General features: G+C 54.7%; 2 protein-coding genes across 2 annotated transcripts in view; one reads left to right on the forward strand and one right to left on the reverse strand.

The window, feature by feature from the left end:
* Window positions 1-6,621, forward strand: part of LOC116411532 (zinc finger protein 850-like) — a 33,105-nt gene extending 26,484 nt beyond the window's left edge. The window contains exons 6-8 of the mRNA XM_031903958.1: window positions 1,768-1,801; window positions 3,466-3,579; window positions 5,371-6,621. Coding sequence (XP_031759818.1) covers window positions 1,768-1,801; window positions 3,466-3,579; window positions 5,371-6,476 — 1,254 coding nt within the window. The 3' untranslated portion in view covers window positions 6,477-6,621. The remainder of the gene's footprint in view (window positions 1-1,767; window positions 1,802-3,465; window positions 3,580-5,370) is intronic.
* A 3,194-nt stretch (window positions 6,622-9,815) lies between these two features.
* Window positions 9,816-16,186, reverse strand: LOC100497073. The gene is made up of 2 exons (XM_002940839.5): window positions 16,031-16,186; window positions 9,816-12,722 (listed from the first exon to the last, which is right to left on the reverse strand). The coding sequence occupies exon 2, from the start codon at window positions 12,711-12,713 to the stop codon at window positions 10,404-10,406; it is 2,310 nt and encodes a 769-aa protein (XP_002940885.2). The 5' UTR covers window positions 12,714-12,722; window positions 16,031-16,186; the 3' UTR covers window positions 9,816-10,403.
* Window positions 16,187-20,037: the final 3,851 nt, after the last annotated feature.

Raw genomic sequence — 20,037 nt, forward strand, 5'->3', positions numbered from 1 at the left:
ATAGAGAGGGGCGGCTGTGGGACTGGGGGTTAATCCCGCTGCAGGGGCCGATAGAGAGGGGCGGCTGTGGGACTGGGGGTTAATCCCGCTGCAGGGGCCGATAGAGAGGGGCGGCTGTGGGACTGGGGGTTAATCCCGCTGCAGGGGCCGATAGAGAGGGCGGCTGGGGACTGGGGTATCCGCTGCAGGGCTGATAGAGAGGGGGCTGGGACTGGGGTTAATCCCGCTGCAGGGGCTGATAGAGAGGGGCGGCTGTGGGACTGGGGGTAATCCCGCTGCAGGGGCTGATAGAGAGGGGCGGCTGTGGGACTGGGGGTTAATCCGCTGCAGGGGCTGATAGAGAGGGGCGGCTGTGGGACTGGGGGTTAATCCCGCTGCAGGGGCTGATAGAGAGGGGCGGCTGTGGGACTGGGGGTTAATCCCGCTGCAGGGGCTGATAGAGAGGGGCGGCTGTGGGACTGGGGGGTAATCCCGCTGCAGGGGCTGATAGAGAGGGGCGGCTGTGGGACTGGGGGTTAATCCCGCTGCAGGGGCTGATAGAGAGGGGCGGCTGTGGGACTGGGGGTTAATCCCGCTGCAGGGGCTGATAGAGAGGGGCGGCTGTGGGACTGGGGGTTAATCCCGCTGCAGGGGCTGATAGAGAGGGGCGGCTGTGGGACTGGGGGTTAATCCCGCTGCAGGGGCTGATAGAGAGGGGCGGCTGTGGGACTGGGGGTTAATCCCGCTGGCAGGGGCTGATAGAGAGGGGCGGCTGTGGGACTGGGGGGTTAATCCCGCTGCAGGGGCTGATGAGAGGGGCGCTGTGGGACTGGGGGTTAATCCCGCTGCAGGGGCTGATAGAGAGGGGCGGCTGTGGGACTGGGGGTTAATCCCGCTGCAGGGGCTGATAGAGAGGGGCGGCTGTGGGACTGGGGGTTAATCCCGCTGCAGGGGCTGATAGAGAGGGGCGGCTGTGGACTGGGGGTTAATCCCGCTGCAGGGGCCGATAGAGAGGGGCGGCTGTGGGACTGGGGGTTAATCCCGCTGCAGGGGCTGATAGAGAGGGGCGGCTGTGGGACTGGGGGTTAATCCCGCTGCAGGGGCTGATAGAGAGGGGCGGCTGTGGGACTGGGGGGTAATTAATTGGGGGATCTGACAATACAATGAGTGATGGATGAAGCTGCACCATATTTGCCAGTAAGTTATACAGGTAGAGGCAGTACCTGCCTGGGTAACATTATTAGTTATTATTTATTCATGAGTAGGAGGGGCCATAGTGTTGCTAAATTTAGAAGACAACAGATCAAATTAAATATGAGGGTAACGCAGGGCTGGAACTAGGGGGGGCAGGAGGGACACAGCAGTTTATTGTTTGTTCCACATGGGCCCCTCTCCCCTCCTCAGAGACTTCTTGAGTGGTGTTGGATCCCGGGGATAAACGGACAGAACCCGGGAGGGTGGAGATGAAATGGGAGAATGAAGAGCCGGACACTGAGGAGCCTCTGCCCACAATAAAGAGGGAAATGGATCCCGTTCCTGGGGCCGGTGAGTAACGTTTCTGTAGGACACAGACCATCTGGTTACACAGAGCTCAGCTTTGCTGGGGGGACAGGAAGGGTTAAACCCCAGCAGGAGGTTCTGCCCTACAGACATAATTCCCAGTATAATTCCTTACTCCCAGCTTTACATGACAGTGCCCATTACTTACTGGCAGGTTCCCCAGAGCCACAACCACAAATGTTACAGATAAAGAAAGAAGAACCGGACCCTGAGGACCATCAGACCCCAATGGAAAGCTCAGCAGCGCCACTTACTGATGGGGGTAAGTAGCCAGGGTTTATGTAGCATTCTAAAAATTAAAGGAAGACCCCTGCTTTATATTTAGTAAATTCCTTACTCCCAGCTTTACACTGCCCTGTCTCTCCCTTACTCCCAGCTTTACACGGCCCTGTCTCTCCCTTACTGCCAGCTTTACACGGCCCTGTCTCTCCCTTACTCCCAGCTTTACACGGCTCTGTCTCTCCCTTACTCCCAGCTTTACACGGCCCTGTCTCTCCCTTACTCCCAGCTTTACACGGCCCTGTCTCTCCCTTACTGCCAGCTTTACACGGCCCTGTCTCTCCCTTACTCCCAGCTTTACACGGCTCTGTCTCTCCCTTACTCCCAGCTTTACGCGGCCCTGTCTCTCCCTTACTCCCAGCTTTACACGGCCCTGTCTCTCCCTTACTCCCAGCTTTACGCGGCCCTGTCTCTCCCTTACTCCCAGCTTTACGCGGCTCTGTCTCTCCCTTACTCCCAGCTTTACGCGGCCCTGTCTCTCCCTTACTCCCAGCTTTACACGGCCCTGTCTCTCCCTTACTCCCAGCTTTACACGGCCCTGTCTCTCCCTTACTCCCAGCTTTACACAGCCCTGTCTCTCCCTTACTCCCAGCTTTACACGGCCCTGTCTCTCCCTTACTCCCAGCTTTACATGGCCCTGTCTCTCCCTTACTCCCAGCTTTACACGGCCCTGTCTCTCCCTTACTCCCAGCTTTACACGGCCCTGTCTCTCCCTTACTCCCAGCTTTACACGGCCCTGTCTCTCCCTTACTCCCAGCTTTACGCGGCCCTGTCTCTCCCTTACTCCCAGCTTTACGCGGCCCTGTCTCTCCCTTACTGGCAGCTTTACGCGGCCCTGTCTCTCCCTTACTCCCAGCTTTACGCGGCCCTGTCTCTCCCTTACTCCCAGCTTTACGCGGCCTGTCTCTCCCTTACTCCCAGCTTTACGCGGCCCTGTCTCTCCCTTACTCCCAGCTTTACACGGCTCTGTCTCTCCCTTACTCCCAGCTTTACACGGCCCTGTCTCTCCCTTACTCACAGCTTTACACGGCCCTGTCTCTCCCTTACTCCCAGCTTTACACGGCCCTGTCTCTCCCTTACTCCCAGCTTTACACGGCCCTGTCTCTCCCTTACTCCCAGCTTTACGCGGCTCTGTCTCTCCCTTACTCCCAGCTTTACGCGGCCCTGTCTCTCCCTTACTCCCAGCTTTACGCGGCCCTGTCTCTCCCTTACTCCCAGCTTTACGCGGCCCTGTCTCTCCCTTACTCCCAGCTTTACACGGCCCTGTCTCTCCCTTACTCCCAGCTTTACACGGCCCTGTCTCTCCCTTACTCCCAGCTTTACACGGCCCTGTCTCTCCCTTACTCCCAGCTTTACACGGCCCTGTCTCTCCCTTACTCCCAGCTTTACACGGCCCTGTCTCTCCCTTACTCCCAGCTTTACACGGCTCTGTCTCTCCCTTACTCCCAGCTTTACACGGCCCTGTCTCTCCCTTACTCCCAGCTTTACACGGCCCTGTCTCTCCCTTACTGGCAGCTTTACGCGGCCCTGTCTCTCCCTTACTCCCAGCTTTACGCGGCCCTGTCTCTCCCTTACTCCCAGCTTTACACGGCCCTGTCTCTCCCTTACTCCCAGCTTTACGCGGCCCTGTCTCTCCCTTACTGGCAGGTTCCCCAGAGCCACAGCCAGAAATATTACAGATAAAGATAAAGGAGGAAGAACCGGACCTTGAGGACCATCAGATCCCAATGAAAAGCTCAGCAGCGCCACTTACTGATGGGGGTAAGTAGCCGGGGGCAGTACCAATGCCTTTGTACAATCTGAGGAAGGGAAATCAGAAAACACCCAACTATTAGGTTCTCAGGCTCATCAGCCAATTAGAGCAAACCCAGGAAGTGTATGGCCCTTTCTCTCAAGGGGTATAGATAGAATTCCTATAGGTCATATGTATATCAGAAATATAAATCCCCACAGCCCAGATATTTTGGCTTGTGTCTGTCTGGTTTTCCACCAAACAAGTCAGAATTATTATGTACAAAAAAAGAAGAACCGAACTCTGAAGATCATCTGAATCCAATGGGAAGTTTAGCAGTTACACTTACTGATGGGGGTAAGTAGCTTGGGAATCCGTCTGTGTAACTGCTTGTGCCTGTGGGGCATTAACACTGGGCTGGAGTTTAGGGATCTCCCTGCTTGTGCCTGTGGGGCAGTAACACTGGGCTGGAGTTTAGGGATCTCCCTGCTTGTGCCTGTGGGGCAGTAACACTGGGCTGGAGTTTAGGGATCTCCCTGCTTGTGCCTGTGGGGCAGTAACACTGGGCTGGAGTTTAGGGATCTCCCTGCTTGTGCCTGTGGGGCAGTAACACTGGGCTGGAGTTTAGGGATCTCCCTGCTTGTGCCTGTGGGGCAGTAACACTGGGCTGGAGTTTAGGGATCTCCCTGCTTGTGCCTGTGGGGCAGTAACGCTGGGCTGGAGTTTAGGGATCTCCCTGCTTGTGGCCTGTGGGGCAGTAACACTGGGCTGGAGTTTAGGGATCTCCCTGCTTGTGCCTGTGGGGCAGTAACACCGGGCTGGAGTTTAGGGATCTCCCTGCTTGTGCCTGTGGGGCAGTAACACCGGGCTGGAGTTTAGGGATCTCTCTGCTTGTGCCTGTGGGGCAGTAACACCGGGCTGGAGTTTAGGGATCTCCCTGCTTGTGCCTGTGGGGCAGTAACACTGGGCTGGAGTTTAGGGATCTCCCTGCTTGTGCCTGTGGGGCAGTAACACTGGGCTGGAGTTTAGGGATCTCCCTGCTTGTGCCTGTGGGGCAGTAACACTGGGCTGGAGTTTAGGGATCTCCCTGCTTGTGCCTGTGGGGCAGTAACGCTGGGCTGGAGTTTAGGGATCTCCCTGCTTGTGCCTGTGGGGCAGTAACGCTGGGCTGGAGTTTAGGGATCTCCCTGCTTGTGCCTGTGGGGCAGTAACACCGGGCTGGAGTTTAGGGATCTCCCTGCTTGTGCCTGTGGGGCAGTAACACTGGGCTGGAGTTTAGGGATCTCCCTGCTTGTGCCTGTGGGGCAGTAACACTGGGCTGGAGTTTAGGGATCTCCCTGCTTGTGCCTGTGGGGCAGTAACACTGGGCTGGAGTTTAGGGATCTCCCTGCTTGTGCCTGTGGGGCAGTAACACTGGGCTGGAGTTTAGGGATCTCCCTGCTTGTGCCTGTGGGGCAGTAACACTGGGCTGGAGTTTAGGGATCTCCCTGCTTGTGCCTGTGGGGCAGTAACACTGGGCTGGAGTTTAGGGGTCTCCCTGCTTGTGCCTGTGGGGCAGTAACGCTGGGCTGGAGTTTAGGGATCTCCCTGCTTGTGCCTGTGGGGCAGTAACGCCGGGCTGGAGTTTAGGGATCTCCCTGCTTGTGCCTGTGGGGCAGTAACACTGGGCTGGAGTTTAGGGATCTCCCTGCTTGTGCCTGTGGGGCAGTAACACTGGGCTGGAGTTTAGGGATCTCCCTGCTTGTGCCTGTGGGGCAGTAACACTGGGCTGGAGTTTAGGGATAGATAATATTCTGTACTAAGCACAATTTCCCACACAGGGAAGGAGAATGTCGGTGCTGGGGATAAACAGCAGGACGCAGAGCTGGGAGAAGATTTCCCTCTTGTAACGGAACAAAGAATTCAGCCAAGGGAGAAACCATTTAAGTGCACGGAATGTGGGAAAGGTTTCCTTCACAATCGCTCCCTCGTGTCCCACCAATCGACGGTTCACAAAGGGCACAAACCTTTCTCGTGTCCCGAATGTGGGAAATGTTTTACCCGAAAGCACAGCCTTAAATATCACCAAGCGGCTCACACACACGTAAAACGTTTCAAATGTAGGAACTGCAGGAAATGTTTTTCTCACTGGAGGGAATTTCAGGAGCACTGTGTCACCCACACAGCGGAGAAACCATTCACTTGCACCGAATGTGGCAAAAGCTTCACACTAAAATGCGCCCTTTGTAGCCACCAGAGAATCCACACAGGGAAAAAACCCTTTAGTTGCACAGAATGTGGGACAGGTTTCTCTTGCAACCTTAGCCTTCAGCTACACGTGAAGCGGCACAGAGGGGAGAAACCATTCAGGTGCACGGAATGTGGGAAAGAGTATGCCTACAGCAGCAGCCTCCGTCTGCACATGAAATTACACACAGGGGATAAACTATTTATCTGTACAGAATGTGGGAAACGGTTCCTGCAGAGAAGCCTCTTTCTGCTACACGTGAAAGTGCATACGGGGGAGAAACCATTCATCTGCACCGAATGTGGCAAAAGCTTCACTCAGAAGAAGCTGCTTATTGGCCACCAGTCCGTTCACACAGGGGAGAAACCATTCACATGTTCAGAGTGTGGGAAACATTTCTCTAACAAGGGAGACCTTCTCACACACCAGAGACGTCACACAGGGGTGAAACCGTTCAAGTGCGCAGAGTGCGGGAAAAGCTTCCTTGCAAGTAGCAACTTCCGCGCCCATCAGAGGATTCACACAGGGGAGAAACCATTCACGTGTACAGAGTGTGGCAAAGGCTTTGCTCTGCGTAGCTACCTCCGCGTGCACCAGAGAACTCACACGGGGGAGAGACCTTACTCATGTGATGTATGTGGGAAAAGCTACGCCCAGAGCGGGGCACTTGCTGTACACAAGAGATCTCACTGTCGGTAGAATGTATTGCTATTGTGCTTCTGTTATCAACTCATGGTACCGCAATTATTGTTTCATGGTCTAGATGGCACTATTCTATATTATGCCTATATGTAAAATATTTTTTTTAAAAAGTTGCATTATTAAACGGAGCACCCCAGCAGCAGCCGTGTGTATAATGTATGTCCAATGCCAGCTGAATGAAAGTGGCCCCTGAGGAAGGAAAGGTACAAACTCAGTAGCTCTATCAGAAAGGTCTATGTAAATACAGCCGTAAGCACTCACAGAAACGCTGCACTGACTCCTCTATCAAAAGAAACAGGATTTCTTGTCTCCTTTTGTGTCACATGTTCTTCTGTGTCAGATTTCCTCTCTCAGAAACATCCTTCAGGGCACGGCACGAGTCTAGTCAGTTTGCTCCTCTCTCCCCTTCCCAACTGTGCTGTAATCTGAGCTATCAGCAGCCAGAGCTGCAGCAGGAAGCTACGGAGACCAAGCTAAAATGGCAGCTGCTATCTTAAACAAACAGAGGAAGGTTCTAGGGCTGTTACTCAGGTATGGGAATGGCTCCTGCAGAATAAATATAGGGTTCTAGGTGGCACTAATGTGGCAAATCTATTGCCAGTAACGTGCCCAAATGCCTTTCCTTCTCCTTTATAAGGGAACTGCTGCTATGGTCCTTTACTCCTCAGTGAAGCAGGAGAACCAGTGCCAGGTAATGGTCTTTACCAATGCCCTTTTTGGGCAATCTGTTGGATTGACAGTGAAGTGAGGAGCAAAGGAGAAGGAAACTACTCACGGGAGGAGGCTACTCACAGGGGAAGGAGGCTACTCGCAAGAGAAGGAGGCTACTCACAGGGTAAGGCGGCTACTCACAGGAGAAGGAGACTACTCACAGGAGAAGGAGACTACTCACAGGAGTAGGTGTTCTTGGCAACAGGGTTGCGCAAAGACTCGGAAATGTTTCTACTAGGAGGACAGTCTGACTGAGACCAGCTGGATGGCATCCTTGATCCACAAAGGGCCAAAGAAGCAAAGACCCAACTTGGCTGAGGGTTGATACAGCCTGATGTGCAGCGAAACTGATTCCCTGGTGTGACGGACAGACCAGATGGGCGACATCTCTCTGATAGGGAAAACATCGGGATTTATGAACGAGGGAACAAATGACTTTGAACTAGGGGTAGAGTTCCTATCATTCCCCCCCTCATCAACCTCACTTCCCACTCCCCACCTCACTGTGAGGGGGTTATCTGCTGGGCACGTCACACATTTGGCCTAACACTGGCTACACTAGTATATTGTAGTTCAACTAGCCCGAGGGAAGGGTTTTAAACTGTATGACACTAATTCCTACCTGGATTGTGCATTATATCGTGATTAATTTACCCTTTATTGTAAATAAGAAGGATATTAGAAGTCACCGTGGATGTATGAGACCCGATGGCTTTTATACAGGTCGCGGAACGAGGCGTCCCTTCTGCCCTGAGGTAGTTACGCCCCCTGCTGATCCGTCTGCCACATCGAAGATCAAATCTCTTTTTCTAAATATCACACCCAACCCATCCCCTGCTTCCAGCAGTCAAATCATTTGATTTTACAGGTTCCCGAAGCAATATTATTTCAGTGCCCCCTAAATGCCAGCCCAAGCCCGACTCCGGAGCTCAGAGAGAGAGAGGGTATATAGCAGGGCAGGAACAGCGCCGTGGCACCCACAGTACAGAGGGGACTTGGGAACAGCTCATAAGTTGAGCAGGTTCAGTCATCGATATCCACCTGTGGTAGTTCTTCTATAAAGGCTGACAAGTGTGACCAATGTATCTCTGAGCTCAGCTTGTTCATCTTTTGCCCCAGTGACATTTAAGGTGGCCATACACGTTAAGATCTGCTCGCTTTGTGAGGTCGCCAAGCGAGCTGATCTTCTCCCGATATCCCCACCTACGTGTGGGTGATATCTGGCAAATTTAGGCTAATTGGGGCCCTGGAGCCAAACGATCGAATTATAACGATGGCAATGGGCGCAGTCGGTTCGGGGAACACATCAACGAGTCAATGCGGTCCCCGATGCAACTAAATCTTTTAACCTGCCAGATATCGGTCAGGTAGGCCAGTCGTTGCTGCCTCTACATGGGCCGATTAGCTGCCGAATCAGTCTAAGGGACCCATATCTGCAGCTACAATCGGCCCGTGTATGGGGACCTTTACTCAAAAAAGGTGAGAAAAAGTCAACATATAGTCACTTATCCCCACCTTAAAGAAACATTATACCCCTATGTAGAACCTGAGTGCAACAAATAGGGCTTGGGCTAAACATACGTGTTGTCTTATGGTTTTATTGGGAAACATCTATGGTTTTTGTTATTTGAGCAAACTCTGCAATTGAAAGAGAAGTCACATTCTACTTCCTGTTCTTACGAGCACAATCCTAACAAACTATTAGCCCACTGAGAATCCCACCCCTCAGCTGGAGCCTGTGAGATACAGCGCAGCTCATTATACAGAGGCTTCCAGTGGGCGAGATTTGTTTTCTTTGTGCTCAAAAGAGCAGGAAGTAGAATGTGATTTTGCTTTCAATTCCAGTTCTTGCCCTGCCTAGTGGAAACAATAGGAACCATATATAATCCATAGGAGCCATACATATTCTGTAAACAATAACCTTATCGTGCTTAGTGATGTTACCAGAGGGGCGTTTTTTAAGGATTCAGTTTCGGCCAGATTTGCAGTCCCGGCCGAACCGAATCCTAATTAGCATATGCTAATTAGAATTCGGAAAGTAGGCAGTGAAAAAAAAAAAAATCACAGTTTTTAACCCCTTCCGATCCTAATCGGCATATGCTAATAAGGATTCTGATTCGGTTCGGGATTCAGCCGAATCCTGCTGGGTGGGTTCAGAGGTTCGGCCGAACCCAAAAAAGTGGGTTCGGTGCATCCCTAGTTATCAGTTCTAATCAGTTGCTTGGGGGGGGGGGTTAGCCCCACAGAGATTGAGCTAAACAAAGCGACCCCCCCACTGCCTGGCCAATGGCACTGATAGCTCTGGCTGTTTAGGATGAAGCGAAGGGAGAATTGAGTCAATCCTCGATACCATGCACTGACCCAACAGAGGCAGCAGGGTGGTTACAGGGTGTCTGATTGGCCAAGCTTCCTTCATGCTAAACTGACGTGCGGAGAAAACCTTGACCCGCACCCAACCCTTGTGCCCACTGATGACATCACCACAGAGGCAGGCCCGTGTGCGCCTATAAAGCCCGAACCACAAGTCGGCAGCGTAAGGCCAAGGACGGAAGATCTCAACCCGAACCGACCTGGAAATGGTGTTCTGAGGTCAGCCAAAACCCACGTATGGGGTCAGCCTGCACATCACTTTACTGCAGTGCTGCCTAAGCTCTCCAGTGCTGGGACAGGTTCCTTTAGAGCAGGGGTGGCCAGACTTTTTTCGCTCGCGATCGTCCAACGACCGGCTTGATCGCGGTCCACCAGAAATCCACGGGGGATCGACTGGTGGACCGCGATTGACGTATTAGCCACCGCTGCTTTAGAGGAATAAATGTAGTTCACCTTTAAGTTATTATTAATTTATGTTTAACAACTTGTAGTATATTAGAGTAGTTTTGATTAATCTTTATTTTTAATAGTCTCTGAATTATTCACCTATCCTGCCCCTTTCCAGCCTTTACATGGGGATTACTGACCCCCAATTTTTTAGACCGAAACCCAATTGAAAGTTAAACTTCCCCTTTAATAACCACGTTTCTTCCTGCCCCTTGGGAAAATATTCAGACCTTTGACTAATTCTCTTGTCTCATTTTAGAGAATGACAGAACTTCCCTCTGAAACGTTCTTGTTAAGATTATTTCAAACCATGTTTGTCTCGAACACATTTCTCTGATTGCACACCATGTTTAATGGCCTCTCCCTGTTGGGTTTGGATTCAGAAGGGAGTCGCCGCTACCCAGGACACCTTTCCCCATACACGTATCTGACCACGTCTTTCATGATAGTGAATATAAAATCACACCGTGCCAAGTCATACACAGGTTTCACTCGCCAGTCCTTCTTCAACTCACGGAATTCCACCCTGGGATAGTCCTCCCTTAGCACTTCCTCATCTCTTCCATTAGCCAAGATGGCCAGCTGGTGATGGACATTCCTATTGTGGTCTAGTGCGGCCAGCTGAGTCCGTGCAATTAAGGAATGGGCGGAGAAGTGGCTTTGCTTTGGCCGGTACTTGAGGGCGTTGCTGCGGAACACATCCAGCTCCCCCATGTGACAAATATTCCGCAGCTTTGGGAGATTTTTGTTGATGTCCCGACTCAGTACAATCTCTCTCAGCTTTCGATGCGCTCTAGAACCTTTCACTAGAAATGATCTTGTCACTTCATCCTCCTGAGGCGCATGTTCACAAGTGTGAAAGAGCGCGCCCGTCCTCCATTTATGTACCCCAATTATGTGATATATTAGTGAGTTCCATTTCTCCATCATTAGTTCCGTGTTGCCTTCACATGATCTAACCGCCCACCATAAATGGTTTCTCACTGGGGCGCCCCACTGGGAAAGCTCGGAACAGTTTCTCTTTTTGCTGGCGGCAGCCACTCTGTTACCAACGGATTTCCCGTAGCGCCAGGCATCAAACTCATGTAGGATGTGCCCATAATTCTCTTCCATCAGGTTCTTTACCCAGGGCCGCGGCTCCGTACAGACCAGCTGAACATTTACGTTGCACTGCAGCACATTATCCAAGGCGCTTTGGAATGTTTGTCTCTCGAGTGCGAGGGAAGATGTTTCAGGCGACGCTTGATTCACCTTCAAGCTCACAATTTTCTTTGAGGTTGCCTCCATAAATGTGCAAACACAGCGCTTTTCTGCACTGTGGCAATTCCTATCAGTGACGAGGCACACTGGTTTCTGCCCCAGTTCTTTCATCACTCGGTGCTGCTCCGATTCCCAGTGGTGATTGATGGTCGGGAACAGGAAGAGTCTTTGGTGGCGATAATGGGTTTCCTTCCCGATCTGCCTGAGCCCCAGAATTTTATTCATGTAACTCACTTTGCTGTAACTGGAGCCGCTTAGTACGATGGCGGCCGACATTAACACATCGCCGATCGGCATGTGGCCCTTTTTGGGTTGACTGTCCCAAAGATGGAATGAATGTCCTTTGGTACAAACAGCATTTACACTTAGGAAAGATCCGGTTATTTTCTTCCGAATGCTCTTAATGGCTGCCGGACAGTTCCTCCCTCCCCTGCAACGTGAGCCCCACAGAAGTTTATCCAGACAAGACTCGAATACAAGAAACTTGTTCTCATCAACCTCATCTTTGTATCCCAAATCCGTCAGATTCTCTGAATCGACTGTAGATTCCACTTCGCATTCATCATCGGCAACTTTGGCATTGTATGTGTTCTGAACTAAAGGCTCATTGGTCGGGTCCGTGTGTTCTGTAGCACCCACGCGCATATCTACACCCTTTGTAGCAACGGAATCGGACTCTGCTTCCTCTCTCATTCTCAGACAGGTTGAACCCATATCCAGGGCCGGCCCGTTATAGCTGTTTTTGAGGCTTGGTGTTGCCCAGTGCACTTGAGGAGCAGCCCATGGCGGTGGCCTTTCCAAGGGAGTAGCCACAGTCTGGCTCGTTACTGGATACTGTCCCGGCATGAAATTGCACTGCAACCTCTTATTTTTCTGGTTAAATACTGTCTGTGAGGCCACAGTTCTCTTGGCAAATTTAGTACCCGTGTTAGTAGAAGCTGATTTCTTCTCAAAGTAACAGGTGGTGTAAGTGCTGGCGTCGACCAATATTGGCTTTTTTGCAACTGATATTCTTGAACAAACACAGGGAAGTTGTTGAATTACGACTTGTGAGTGATTAGGTGCCACTTGGAGCAGAGTGGAGTCCAAATCTTTATGTTTTTTAGAGACTCTCTGTGTCTTCGGTTTCTTCAAAGGAGGCGAGAAGGTTTCGGGAAACTGCGTTGGTACCGCCTCTCGTTTGAGGATTCGTCTTTTTTTGCCTTGTTCGGTGTAACTATCCACGGTGAAATGTTCCGAACACACGCGGAACGTGTCGCTTTTTTTCCCCTTTAATACTCTTAGCGCCATTTCGTCGATGTCTCTGAAGTTTTGAAGATTCTGGGGAATGTGCTCCAGCCAATTTCTTATTTGGGTGAGATTTCCGGGGAAAGCGTGAAGCACAACGTGAGGAAACTGCTTTTTTGAGCAGCTGTTGGAACATCCCTTCACTATGCAAGTTGGCATGGTGTGCAACTAAAGGGAAAGCAAAAAAAAAAAAAAACAATAACTGGAAAGAAAATATAGTTACAGTACGACCACAAGCAAACTGTGTTTTATATTTCTTTCTGTCTGTGTGCAGTCTTACTATAACGGATATTGGGTTTGCCAAGCCACACCCCCTTCTGACCATAGGCAATTATGAACTATATGGTGCTGGTTTCACTTTTGGAGCTCCCTATAGATCCTCTCAGGTCCCTGTCTGGGTTTCAAATGAGGGGGGGGGCGTGTCCTAACGGTCCCTGCCAGAAGCACAGTAGGAGGGGGGAGCCAATCACAGCCCTGCAGTCACACAAGCACAGACAGGCTTCAGTTCCCTATCAGGTCAGGCTAGCTAGAAGTGGAACAGATGGGTGGGGGTTTGGGGGAATTTCTCAATAAATCAGTCAGAAACACAACTTTTAAAAGTACATTCCTTCTATATCTAGATGAGTATAATTCATTGGCACAATATTGATTTTCACACAAAATGTCCCCTTTAAATGGCCGCCAGATGTAGAATACAATGGTGCAAAATCTGTATTAATATACACAATACGCATGCAATTTTTTAATCCCCCTGCAGCGGGATTAACCCCCAGTCCCACAGCCGCCCCTCTCTATCGGCCCCTGCAGCGGGATTAACCCCCAGTCCCACAGCCGCCCCTCTCTATCAGCCCCTGCAGCGGGATTAACCCCCAGTCCCACAGCCGCCCCTCTCTATCAGCCCCTGCAGCGGGATTAACCCCCAGTCCCACAGCCGCCCCTCTCTATCGGCCCCTGCAGCGGGATTAACCCCCAGTCCCACAGCCGCCCCTCTCTATCAGCCCCTGCAGCGGGATTAACTCCCAGTCCCACAGCCGCCCCTCTCTATCAGCCCCTGCAGCGGGATTAACCCCCAGTCCCACAGCCGCCCCTCTCTATCGGCCCCTGCAGCGGGATTAACCCCCAGTCCCACAGCCGCCCCTCTCTATCAGCCCCTGCAGCGGGATTAACTCCCAGTCCCACAGCCGCCCCTCTCTATCAGCCCCTGCAGCGGGATTAACTCCCAGTCCCACAGCCGCCCCTCTCTATCAGCCCCTGCAGCGGGATTAACCCCCAGTCCCACAGCCGCCCCTCTCTATCAGCCCCTGCAGCGGGATTAACCCCCAGTCCCACAGCCGCCCCTCTCTATCAGCCCCTGCAGCGGGATTAACCCCCAGTCCCACAGCCGCCCCTCTCTATCAGCCCCTGCAGCGGGATTAACCCCCAGTCCCACAGCCGCCCCTCTCTATCAGCCCCTGCAGCGGGATTAACCCCCAGTCCCACAGCCGCCCCTCTCTATCGGCCCCTGCAGCGGGATTAACCCCCAGTCCCACAGCCGCCCCTCTCTATCAGCCCCTGCAGCGGGATTAACCCCCAGTCCCACAGCCGCCCCTCTCTATCAGCCCCTGCAGCGGGATTAACCCCCAGTCCCACAGCCGCCCCTCTCTATCGGCCCCTGCAGCGGGATTAACCCCCAGTCCCACAGCCGCCCCTCTCTATCGGCCCCTGCAGCGGGATTAACCCCCAGTCCCACAGCCGCCCCTCTCTATCGGCCCCTGCAGCGGGATTAACCCCCAGTCCCACAGCCGCCCCTCTCTATCGGCCCCTGCAGCGGGATTAACCCCCAGTCCCACAGCCGCCCCTCTCTATCGGCCCCTGCAGCGGGATTAACCCCCAGTCCCACAGCCGCCCCTCTCTATCGGCCCCCTGCAGCGGGATTAACCCCCAGTCCCACAGCCGCCCCTCTCTATCAGCCCCTGCAGCGGGATTAACCCCCAGTCCCACAGCCGCCCCTCTCTATCGGCCCCTGCAGCGGGATTAACCCCCAGTCCCACAGCCGCCCCTCTCTATCGGCCCCTGCAGCGGGATTAACCCCCAGTCCCACAGCCGCCCCTCTCTATCAGCCCCTGCAGCGGGATTAACCCCCAGTCCCACAGCCGCCCCTCTCTATCAGCCCCTGCAGCGGGATTAACCCCCAGTCCCACAGCCGCCCCTCTCTATCGGCCCCTGCAGCGGGATTAACCCCCAGTCCCACAGCCGCCCCTCTCTATCAGCCCCTGCAGCGGGATTAACCCCCAGTCCCACAGCCGCCCCTCTCTATCAGCCCCTGCAGCGGGATTAACCCCCAGTCCCACAGCCGCCCCTCTCTATCGGCCCCTGCAGCGGGATTAACCCCCAGTCCCACAGCCGCCCCTCTCTATCGGCCCTGCAGCGGGATTAACCCCCAGTCCCACAGCCGCCCCCTCTCTATCGGCCCCTGCAGCGGGATTAACCCCCAGTCCCACAGCCGCCCCTCTCTATCAGCCCCTGCAGCGGGATTAACCCCCAGTCCCACAGCCGCCCCTCTCTATCAGCCCCTGCAGCGGGATTAACCCCCAGTCCCACAGCCGCCCCTCTCTATCAGCCCCTGCAGCGGGATTAACCCCCAGTCCCACAGCCGCCCCTCTCTATCAGCCCCTGCAGCGGGATTAACCCCCAGTCCCACAGCCGCCCCTCTCTATCAGCCCCTGCAGCGGGATTAACCCCCAGTCCCACAGCCGCCCCTCTCTATCAGCCCCTGCAGCGGGATTAACCCCCAGTCCCACAGCCGCCCCTCTCTATCAGCCCCTGCAGCGGGATTAACCCCCAGTCCCACAGCCGCCCCTCTCTATCGGCCCCTGCAGCGGGATTAACCCCCAGTCCCACAGCCGCCCCTCTCTATCGGCCCCTGCAGCGGGATTAACCCCCAGTCCACAGCCGCCCCTCTCTATCGGCCCCTGCAGCGGGATTAACCCCCAGTCCCACAGCCGCCCCTCTCTATCGGCCCCTGCAGCGGGATTAACCCCCAGTCCCACAGCCGCCCCTCTCTATCAGCCCCTGCAGCGGGATTAACCCCCAGTCCCACAGCCGCCCCTCTCTATCAGCCCCTGCAGCGGGATTAACCCCCAGTCCCACAGCCGCCCCTCTCTATCAGCCCCTGCAGCGGGATTAACCCCCAGTCCCACAGCCGCCCCTCTCTATCAGCCCCTGCAGCGGGATTAACCCCCAGTCCCACAGCCGCCCCTCTCTATCAGCCCCTGCAGCGGGATTAACCCCCAGTCCCACAGCCGCCCCTCTCTATCGGCCCCTGCAGCGGGATTAACCCCCAGTCCCACAGCCGCCCCTCTCTATCAGCCCCTGCAGCGGGATTAACCCCCAGTCCCACAGCCGCCCCTCTCTATCAGCCCCTGCAGCGGGATTAACCCCCAGTCCCACAGACAGTGCAGGGAGGAGGAGGAGGAGGAGGAGGGAAAAGCACTTACCCAGTAGCCCAGGCTGGAGATGTGAGTGCAGGGGAGGGGAATGCCAGGGACACAGGGGAAGGAGTTACAGGACACAACTCCCAGTTTGTTTCTCAGTCAGTCACTTCTATCCCGTGTTTGGATGAGGTATCAGTACTTGGGGGCGGTCCCTGTGTGGATCCGCCAATGACATTGGGCAGTTGGGTTCAGCCCACGGAAATAGAACCAATCGAAGGAGAATCAACTTTCATTCTGAACCCGCCCCGCCCGGGAGGCTCGGTTCTCTCAGCTCCTCCGCGATTGGTGCGGGCACCTCCCTGAATTCCCTGTTATGATTGGTCAGTTTGGTCAAGCTGGTGACTGCTCCGTTATTTCGAAATCCGCCATTTTGTTGGTGGTCTCTGTCCGCCAATATCTCGGCGGCACCTTATTAAGAGTATAACTGTCTATGTAACGGCTTCTGGCGGGAGGGCATGTATTTCTTAATCTTAACACAAATATTTACATTTATCCCTTCATGTTACACAGCGGGAGTCCTGTGAGGCGCAATTTGAATTCTTTTGTTACCTAGATACCCAAAATCCCCAAATCCCCTCAACTGTATTCATTTGTCCCTTTCCAGTTCAGGTTTGCCCTATCCCTGGGCCCTAGTTACGCCCCCCGCTGGGGTATTTAGTTCTCTGTGCCTACCTGCCCTAGTTACGCCCCCCCCCACTGGGGTATTTAGTTCTCTGTGCCTACCTGCCCTAGTTACGCCCCCCCCCACTGGGGTATTTAGTTCTCTGTGCCTACCTGCCCTAGTTACGCCCCCCGCTGGGGTATTTAGTTCTCTGTGCCTACCTGCCCTAGTTACGCCCCCCCCCACTGGGGTATTTAGTTCTCTGTGCCTACCTGCCCTAGTTACGCCCCCCCCACTGGGGTATTTAGTTCTCTGTGCCTACCTGCCCTAGTTACGCCCCCCCCCCCCACTGGGGTATTTAGTTCTCTGTGCCTACCTGCCCTAGTTACGCCCCCCCCCACTGGGGTATTTAGTTCTCTGTGCCTACCTGCCCTAGTTACGCCCCCCCCCCCACTGGGGTATTTAGTTCTCTGTGCCTACCTGCCCTAGTTACGCCCCCCCCCACTGGGGTATTTAGTTCTCTGTGCCTACCTGCCCTAGTTACGCCCCCCCCCACTGGGGTATTTAGTTCTCTGTGCCTACCTGCCCTAGTTACGCCCCCCCCCCACTGGGGTATTTAGTTCTCTGTGCCTACCTGCCCTAGTTACGCCCCCCCCCCCACTGGGGTATTTAGTTCTCTGTGCCTACCTGCCCTAGTTACGCCCCCCCCCCACTGGGGTATTTAGTTCTCTGTGCCTACCTGCCCTAGTTACGTCCCCCCCCCGCTGGGGTATTTAGTTCTCTGTGCCTACCTGCCCTAGTTACGCCCCCCCCCCCGCTGGGGTATTTAGTTCTCTGTGCCTACCTGCCCTAGTTACGCCCCCCGCTGGGGTATTTAGTTCTCTGTGCCTACCTGCCCTAGTTACGCCCCCCCCCGCTGGGGTATTTAGTTCTCTGTGCCTACCTGCCCTAGTTACGCCCCCCCCCCCCCCGCTGGGGTATTTAGTTCTCTGTGCCTACCTGCCCTAGTTACGCCCCCCCCCCGCTGGGGTATTTAGTTCTCTGTGCCTACCTGCCCTATTTACGCCACCCCCGCTGGGGTATTTAGTTCTCTGTGCCTACCTGCCCTAGTTACGCCCCCCCCCGCTGGGGTATTTAGTTCTCTGTGCCTACCTGCCCTAGTTACGCCCCCCCCCGCTGGGGTATTTAGTTCTCTGTGCCTACCTGCCCTAGTTACGCCCCCCGCTGGGGTATTTAGTTCTCTGTGCCTACCTGCCCTAGATACGCCCCCCCCCGCTGGGGTATTTAGTTCTCTGTGCCTACCTGCCCTAGTTACGCCCCCCACTGGGGTATTTAGTTCTCTGTGCCTACCTGCCCTAGTTACGCCCCCCACTGGGGTATTTAGTTCTCTGTGCCTACGTGCCCTAGTTACGCCCCCCCCGCTGGGGTATTTAGTTCTCTGTGCCTACCTGCCCTAGTTACGCCCCCCACTGGGGTATTTAGTTCTCTGTGCCTACCTGCCCTAGTTACGCCCCCCACTGGGGTATTTAGTTCTCTGTGCCTACCTGCCCTAGTTACGCCCCCCCCCCCGCTGGGGTATTTAGTTCTCTGTGCCTACCTGCCCTAGTTCCGCCCCCCACTGGGGTATTTAGTTCTCTGTGCCTACCTGCCCTAGTTACGCCCCCCGCTGGGGTATTTAGTTCTCTGTGCCTACCTGCCCTAGTTACGCCCCCCGCTGGGGTATTTAGTTCTCTGTGCCTACCTGCCCTAGTTACGCCCCCCCCGCTGGGGTATTTAGTTCTCTGTGCCTACCTGCCCTAGTTACGCCCCCCCCACTGGGGTATTTAGTTCTCTGTGCCTACCTGCCCTAGTTACGCCCCCCCCCCCCGCTGGGGTATTTAGTTCTCTGTGCCTACCTGCCCTAGTTACGCCCCCCGCTGGGGTATTTAGTTCTCTGTGCCTACCTGCCCTACTTACGCCCCCCCCCGCTGGGGTATTTAGTTCTCTGTGCCTACCTGCCCTAGTTCCGCCCCCCACTGGGGTATTTAGTTCTCTGTGCCTACCTGCCCTAGTTACGCCCCCCACTGGGGTATTTAGTTCTCTGTGCCTACCTGCCCTAGTTACGCCCCCCGCTGGGGTATTTAGTTCTCTGTGCCTACCTGCCCTAGTTACGCCCCCCCCCCCGCTGGGGTATTTAGTTCTCTGTGCCTACCTGCCCTAGTTACGCCCCCCCCCACTGGGGTATTTAGTTCTCTGTGCCTACCTGCCCTAGTTACGCCCCCCCCCACTGGGGTATTTAGTTCTCTGTGCCTACCTGCCCTAGTTACGCCCCCCCCCCACTGGGGTATTTAGTTCTCTGTGCCTACCTGCCCTAGTTACGCCCCCCCCCGCTGGGGTATTTAGTTCTCTGTGCCTACCTGCCCTAGTTACGCCCCCCCCCCCCCCCGCTGGGGTATTTAGTTCTCTGTGCCTACCTGCCCTAGTTACGCCCCCCCCCCCCCGCTGGGGTATTTAGTTCTCTGTGCCTACCTGCCCTAGTTACGCCCCCCGCTGGGGTATTTAGTTCTCTGTGCCTACCTGCCCTAGTTACGCCCCACCGCTGGGGTATTTAGTTCTCTGTGCCTACCTGCCCTAGTTACGCCCCCCCCCGCTGGGGTATTTAGTTCTCTGTGCCTACCTGCCCTAGTTACGCCCCCCCCCCCCCCGCTGGGGTATTTAGTTCTCTGTGCCTACCTGCCCTAGTTACGCCCCCCCCCCCCGCTGGGGTATTTAGTTCTCTGTGCCTACCTGCCCTATTTACGCCACCCCCGCTGGGGTATTTAGTTCTCTGTGCCTACCTGCCCTAGTTACGCCCCCCCCGCTGGGGTATTTAGTTCTCTGTGCCTACCTGCCCTAGTTACGCCCCCCCCCGCTGGGGTATTTAGTTCTCTGTGCCTACCTGCCCTAGTTACGCCCCCCCCCGCTGGGGTATTTAGTTCTCTGTGCCTACCTGCCCTAGTTACGCCCCCCCCCCGCTGGGGTATTTAGTTCTCTGTGCCTACCTGCCCTAGTTACACCCCCCACTGGGGTATTTAGTTCTCTGTGCCTACCTGCCCTAGTTACGCCCCCCACTGGGGTATTTAGTTCTCTGTGCCTACGTGCCCTAGTTACGCCCCCCCGCTGGGGTATTTAGTTCTCTGTGCCTACCTGCCCTAGTTACGCCCCCCACTGGGGTATTTAGTTCTCTGTGCCTACCTGCCCTAGTTACGCCCCCCACTGGGGTATTTAGTTCTCTGTGCCTACCTGCCCTAGTTACGCCCCCCCCCCGCTGGGGTATTTAGTTCTCTGTGCCTACCTGCCCTAGTTACGCCCCCCACTGGGGTATTTAGTTCTCTGTGCCTACCTGCCCTAGTTACGCCCCCCACTGGGGTATTTAGTTATCTGTGCCTAC

The sequence above is a fragment of the Xenopus tropicalis genome, chromosome 6, assembly GCF_000004195.4.
Source record: "Xenopus tropicalis strain Nigerian chromosome 6, UCB_Xtro_10.0, whole genome shotgun sequence".
Taxonomy (NCBI): Eukaryota; Metazoa; Chordata; class Amphibia; order Anura; family Pipidae; genus Xenopus; species Xenopus tropicalis.